This window comes from Suricata suricatta, chromosome 17 (genome assembly GCF_006229205.1).
Source record: "Suricata suricatta isolate VVHF042 chromosome 17, meerkat_22Aug2017_6uvM2_HiC, whole genome shotgun sequence".
Taxonomy (NCBI): domain Eukaryota; kingdom Metazoa; phylum Chordata; class Mammalia; order Carnivora; family Herpestidae; genus Suricata; species Suricata suricatta.
This window is the reverse complement of record NC_043716.1, coordinates 4,284,018-4,290,622: the sequence shown is the minus strand read 5'-3', so window position 1 is coordinate 4,290,622 and position 6,605 is coordinate 4,284,018. Positions and strand designations below refer to the sequence as shown.

The following is a 6,605-nucleotide window of genomic DNA, read 5'->3' as shown; positions in this document are numbered from 1 at the left end:
ATCACCACTCTGTCTATGAAGGTGTACAACGCGGTGGGCGCTCTGGCCAAGGCCGTCTACGAGAAGATGTTCCTGTGGATGGTCACCCGCATCAACCAGCAGCTGGACACCAAGCAGCCCAGGCAGTACTTCATCGGGGTGCTGGACATCGCCGGCTTCGAGATCTTTGACGTGAGTCGCTGGAATCAACAGCCTCGTTTAGGCCCTTGCACTCGTGCCTGCTCTGCGGAATCCACACTGGGTTTTCCAAACTCACTCGACCTCTTTGGTGTTCGCATCCCCCTAGTTCAACAGCCTGGAGCAGCTGTGCATCAACTTCACCAACGAGAAGCTGCAGCAGTTCTTCAACCACCACATGTTCGTGCTGGAGCAGGAGGAGTACAAGAAGGAGGGCATCGAGTGGGAGTTCATCGACTTCGGGATGGACCTGGCTGCCTGCATCGAGCTCATCGAGAAGGTTTGCTTGTCTTTTTCAGGTCACAGAGTATACTGCTGAATAGTATTTAAGTGAAAATCTTAAGAGATTTCTACTGGTAAACAAAATTAGGAAAACTCCTTTTTTTGTTAACTCTGAGATAGATAACCTGGTAAAAGGAGAGAGAATATTTTCTTTAGCATCCAGAACTCTACATTTCCTAATATTTTGCAATGCTGGGCCATATATTTAAAGCCATATTTCCTTGTAAAAGAGCACTAGTTAGAGTATTTTGTACTTACTATCACTTTGTCATCCTTAGTTTCATGATTACTGGTAAGTGAAATGCCAATTTCCAGTACTTGAAAGCAGAGGCTCTCCAAGTTCAGTTTAAGACTCACCACAAGTACTTAATAAAATTTCACATTTCCCTAATCTTACCCTTGGGGAAACTTTTTGGTAAGTGTGGATGGGGCCCTGGAAGCTGCACTTTCATCAAGTGATTCTGATGCAACCAGTTTGCAGGTCACACTGGGAGAAATATGGCTCTAAAGCCTTCGGGTAAGACACAAACTCTACAAGAGCATGCCCATCGATCGTCTCCCTCACCATCGCATCCCAGAGCCCAGCATGGCATCTGGATCTCTATAGGCACTTGATACATATTTGCCAACTTAACAATTTCTGGCCCAGGAATAAGTTTTTATTAATTGTAAGAAATTGCAAGATGAATTTACTCAAATAGGATCATGATGTCATGATGGTATTTGTTTCTCTTCCTACTCTCAGCCCATGGGCATCTTCTCCATCCTGGAGGAGGAGTGCATGTTCCCCAAGGCCACGGACACCTCCTTCAAGAACAAGCTGTATGAACAGCATCTTGGAAAGTCTGCCAACTTCCAGAAGCCCAAGCCTGCCAAAGGCAAGGTAGAGGCCCACTTCTCACTGATCCACTATGCTGGCACCGTGGACTACAACATTGCTGGCTGGCTGGACAAGAACAAGGACCCGCTGAACGAGACCGTGGTCGGGCTGTACCAGAAGTCCGCAATGAAGACTCTGGCTTACCTCTTTACTGGGGGGGCAGCTGCTGAAGCCGGTAACGTCCAACACAAGTCATCTTAATATTTAATGTATAAAACATACACCGAGAAAGCCTGTCTTATGATTTGCCTTTGCTCTCTCTGCCCCCCTTAGAGGCTGGCGGTGGGAAGAAAGGTGGCAAGAAGAAGGGTTCTTCTTTCCAGACTGTGTCTGCTCTCTTCAGGGTACAAACTTCATTTTCTCTGTCTTGGTTGTTTCAAGAACTTCAATTTTATTATATCTATGGGGCAAGGAAAGTAATCTTGCAAGAATTCCAGAACTGAATGTGACTCAAAGACTTAGGTCAGTTGGTGGTGGTAGAATGGAGTCTCAGAGGGTCTGGGGTAGTTTGGAGGAGACACCTCAGTGTACAGGAGATAAGGTGCAGGAGAGAGGAGAGTGAATTGCAAAAGTCAGTATCAGATGGCAAAATTAAATCTGAACGCTGGGAAATAAAGTCATTTGACATTTAGAAGGTCCTATTGAGATAGGACTAAGCAAAACACAAGATTTGCTGGAAAATGCGGAAGCTTCCAAATGATGCACATGCCTAGGTATATATTGGAACAGAACTGTAATAGAGTGGATTTTGAAAGCCAAAGACAGAGGAACAGTGTTGGGAATTGGAGGCTGATTCTAAACAAAGGAAATAAAGAAAGAGATGTGATAAGAAATAGCTCTTGAAGGAAAATTTACTTTTCTTTGGACAATCCCATCTGTAACAATGGAAGCTTCCTTTATTCTGGGAAAAGAAACACCAGGATTTCCACAAGTTGTAAAACTTCTCACACTTGGTAACATGGCTATTGTTTTTCTGCCAATTCCCAAAATGAGGCACTAAAAGGCCACTTTCTGTGGAATGAGCAGGAGGACACAGATCTGTAATTAGGATAAGGAATAGTAATGCAATAGAGAAGCAGATACAATTGAAAGTAGGGTAAATTTTAAAAAATGACACAAAAAATGACAGATTTGGAAGAAGACACTGAATTACTTGTAAAGCCAGATCACATATCTAGATGAAACACCTCTAGACGGGTGGAGTATTTCTCTATGTTTAGAATATCATATTAAATCTACAACACATGTTCAGAAATTCAACAGCAGTGAACAACCACTTCAACAACTCATAGACAAATATGTTTATAATGCACAAAAACAGTAAAGGGAAGGACATTTGGGGAATGTGGAAATTCCAGAAAGAACTCTTTACAAATTCAAATCTGGATACTATTCATCAGACTTGAAGCAATGTCATGGTTGTCACAGTGATTACATCTTTATATATGAATGTATGAAAAGAGCGCAGTTCTAAACTAATATTCATAAATTCCATAGGAGAATCTGAATAAGCTGATGACCAACCTGAGGAGCACTCACCCCCACTTTGTGCGATGCATCATCCCCAATGAGACCAAAACTCCAGGTAAGAGACTTCTGACATCCAGGCAAGTACCAATGTGTTTGCTTTAGACCATGAAATAAGGCATGTGCATTCTTCCTTTTAGGGGCCATGGAGCATGAACTTGTCCTGCACCAGCTGAGGTGTAACGGTGTGCTGGAAGGCATCCGCATCTGTAGGAAGGGATTCCCCAGCAGAATCCTTTATGCAGACTTCAAACAGAGGTCAGACTTTCTAACTGCAAATTATTTTAAGAGGTTCTTTAATTTATTTTAACTTTTTCAATGAAAAAAATCTTTTATACATTCTATTATAATTGAGGAGAAGAGAAACACATTGAACAGACTCTGTATTGATCACCTGGTATACTGATATTACCAAAAGTTTGACACCCTTTGAATATGCAGAGAATAAAGACATAGATATGATTTCTTGTTTATGTTTGTTAGACCAGCCAAAAGCTATGTCATGCCTGCAGTAAGGCAAGATTTCTTACTGGTGACAATAGCTATATCATTTATTTGTTTGGCCTAAACAGATACAAGGTACTAAATGCAAGTGCAATCCCTGAAGGGCAGTTCATTGACAGCAAGAAGGCTTCTGAGAAGCTCCTTGGGTCCATCGATGTTGACCACACCCAGTATAAATTTGGTCACACCAAGGTAATGGTCTCTAAAGCCTACCTGATGCTACTCACGTCCATTTGAAGTTTATGTACAGTTTCTGATCTGCAAATTCTCCCACACACAGGTCTTTTTCAAAGCTGGTCTTTTGGGGCTCCTAGAGGAGATGCGAGATGAGAAGCTGGCCCAGCTGATTACCCGAACCCAGGCCAGGTGCAGAGGGTTCCTGGCCAGAGTGGAGTACCAGAAGATGGTGGAGAGAAGGTATTTTTTAAAAATAGTTTATTGTCAAATTGGTTTCCATACAACACCCAGTGCGCTGGAGAGAAGGTATTAACAGAGATATTTTACTGAGCCCCAGCAGCCAAGGCTTTTTCACTCTGTTTCCTGTGAGAACCTGACTTGGAACATTTCTGCTCCTACCACAGAGAGTCCATCTTCTGCATCCAGTACAATGTCCGTGCTTTCATGAATGTCAAACACTGGCCCTGGATGAAGCTGTATTTCAAGATCAAGCCCCTCCTCAAGAGTGCCGAAACCGAGAAGGAGATGGCCAACATGAAGGAAGAATTTGAGAAGACCAAAGAAAGCCTTGCAAAGGCTGAGGCCAAAAGAAAAGAGTTGGAAGAGAAAATGGTTGCTCTAATGCAAGAGAAAAATGACCTGCAACTCCAGGTGCAAGCTGTGAGTATCAGAACCCTTTTCTTTAGCACCCAACCAGATGCTAACATTTCAGTTCAGTGATTGCTAGAGAAAGGTCTAAATTCCACCTCACTATCAATCTTTCCTAATTCACAACTCCAGAGAAGTTCTACATAATCCATACACAACATTACTACAAAGCACTGCAGTAGGATTCCTTGCTGTTGAAAAGGAAAAAACAAAAGCATTTTCCCTTTCCCCGTAGTGCTTTTCCTAGCACAATGTGGGCAAAAAGTGAGGTGATCTTTGCTCCCTAAGATTCTCCCTACTGAGAACAGCAAATTAGACCAGTGAAAAGAACAATATTCACAGTGAAGAGGGAGGAGACATCGTGATGAAAATGCATCAACTTGAAACCAATATTCTGCCAACTTCCCTGACAGCTCTATCTTTAGAAACTCTCTAGTACCTGAAAGAATAGGATCATGACAAAGATAATGGCAACAGTTTCTATAGACAGTGTCAGTTTTATGTAAAGCATGAGAAACAGGGTTGACATTCTTGTTTGATGTTCCAATAAACACCCAGAAGACTGGGAAGAAATATTTGATCAAATACCACTGCCTAACCCATCTTGGTGACACAAATGACCAGAGGCATTCAGTTTGCTCCCGAGACCGACCACTAGAGTACTGAGAATTGTCCTACAGTCCTCTGAGCCAGAAGCACATCTATGTCAGTCCGGTTGAATGTACAGGTTTGGGACCTTTCACTAGAATTTAGAGAAAGACACACTGTCTGTACCTACCTGAGTTGGCAGTGTGACTTTTCCTGTAGTTCTGGAGAACAGTTTTTCCAAAATGAGAAGAGGCTCACCACACCTTCGAGAACCAGGGGGCTAACTGCAGGTATCCCTCGGTTTCCAAGCACACTCCTCTCTTCTGAGAATAGTATGACCTCTTTCCTACATCATTCTGTCAAGTCTCCACATTGAATAAATACGGAATGACGTTCCAGGCACCAGGGATACAACTTGAAGCAAAGCAAGAGGCATGGTCCCTCCTCCCACAAATTCTCTATTCTAACTCAGGAGAAACCCGCCCGCTAGTTCTTCAAGCACCACCTCCAAACATTTTCAGTTCCTCTTAATTCTTGCATGGGTTTCCTGTGATTCCCAGCCACTCTGTCACTGTAGGACATCTTCCCTTTAAATCACTTTCCTGATATTACCCCTCCCTCATAGCAACCGGCTGGATACCTGACCATTTTCTTTGTTTTGTACACACTAAACTTTTCTGGAAATAAATACGAAGGAAAGAAAGAAGATTGATCTAAAATTATATATCAAACATTAAATATAGGTAATCATTAGGGGAGTAAGACATTTTCCTGGTCCCTCGGAAAATCCTTGGCAGAGTCTGAAAATTAAACTGACGAATATCAACTAACAGGAGAAAAGCATGTACATTTATTGAATTTTGACATGTGCATGGGAGTCTTCACAAGAGACTGAAGACCCAAAGAAGTAAACAGAGTAGGAAGTATGTGTATCTTTTGGACAGACAATAAATTTGTAAAGAATTGACAAGACAAAGGGGTTTGAGTTGAGGGTAATAAATGGTGAAAAAGTAACTAAAAAGATAAGGGTTAGTTTAATAAGGTTTGTTTATGCAGCCTTCTTGGCCCCCAACTCCCATCTCTGGTGACAAGATGTCTTCTTTCCCACTAGTACAGGAAGGGTACTTTTCATGACCTGTTTTAGGGAAGAAGGGTGAGGGGAGGAGGTCAGAGCGGGTTTCCCGCATCTGCCATTTTCTCAAACTCCTTCAGTTTATCGCACACAATATGCCAAGGTGCTGTATTTTGGCATAATGTGTCCTGAAATGCATAATTAGGAAGTGAACTGTATCAGAATTTCACCAGGAACAATGACTTAAATTCCTTAAACTAAAAGAAAAACCCCTGCAGTAGCATAATAAGTACCCAATAAATATTTCCTAGATGATGGAAAGCTTATAAAAATTAACCTATGCATTTAAAAAACAATTTACTTGTATGGTTTTGAAATATTAATAAAATCTGAAAATGCTTATTATCCCTTCTCAGGAAGCAGACAGCCTGGCTGATGCAGAGGAAAGGTGTGACCAGCTTATCAAAACCAAAATCCAGCTGGAGGCCAAGATCAAGGAGGTGACAGAGAGAGCGGAGGATGAGGAGGAGATCAATGCCGAGCTGACGGCTAAGAAGAGGAAACTGGAGGACGAGTGTTCAGAGCTCAAGAAGGACATTGACGACCTTGAGCTGACCCTGGCCAAGGTTGAAAAGGAGAAGCATGCCACAGAGAACAAGGTATGAACCACATTCTGTCCTACAGCATCGAGGTTGTCAGGCTAGTAAACTGCTTTAGAGCAGGTATCATTTTCTTCTTTAATTTTTCAAG

At 42.2% G+C, this 6,605-nt stretch overlaps 1 protein-coding gene across 1 annotated transcript in view; it reads left to right on the top strand.

Annotated features, from left to right (window-relative positions):
- The window catches only part of LOC115282690 (myosin-1), a 23,679-nt gene that overhangs the window by 5,312 nt on the left and 11,762 nt on the right, over positions 1-6,605 (top strand). Inside the window, exons 5-14 of the mRNA XM_029928832.1 lie at positions 22-171; positions 287-457; positions 1,205-1,514; positions 1,613-1,683; positions 2,837-2,924; positions 3,007-3,124; positions 3,439-3,562; positions 3,651-3,787; positions 3,952-4,207; positions 6,272-6,514. Coding sequence (XP_029784692.1) covers positions 22-171; positions 287-457; positions 1,205-1,514; positions 1,613-1,683; positions 2,837-2,924; positions 3,007-3,124; positions 3,439-3,562; positions 3,651-3,787; positions 3,952-4,207; positions 6,272-6,514 — 1,668 coding nt within the window. The remainder of the gene's footprint in view (positions 1-21; positions 172-286; positions 458-1,204; positions 1,515-1,612; positions 1,684-2,836; positions 2,925-3,006; positions 3,125-3,438; positions 3,563-3,650; positions 3,788-3,951; positions 4,208-6,271; positions 6,515-6,605) is intronic.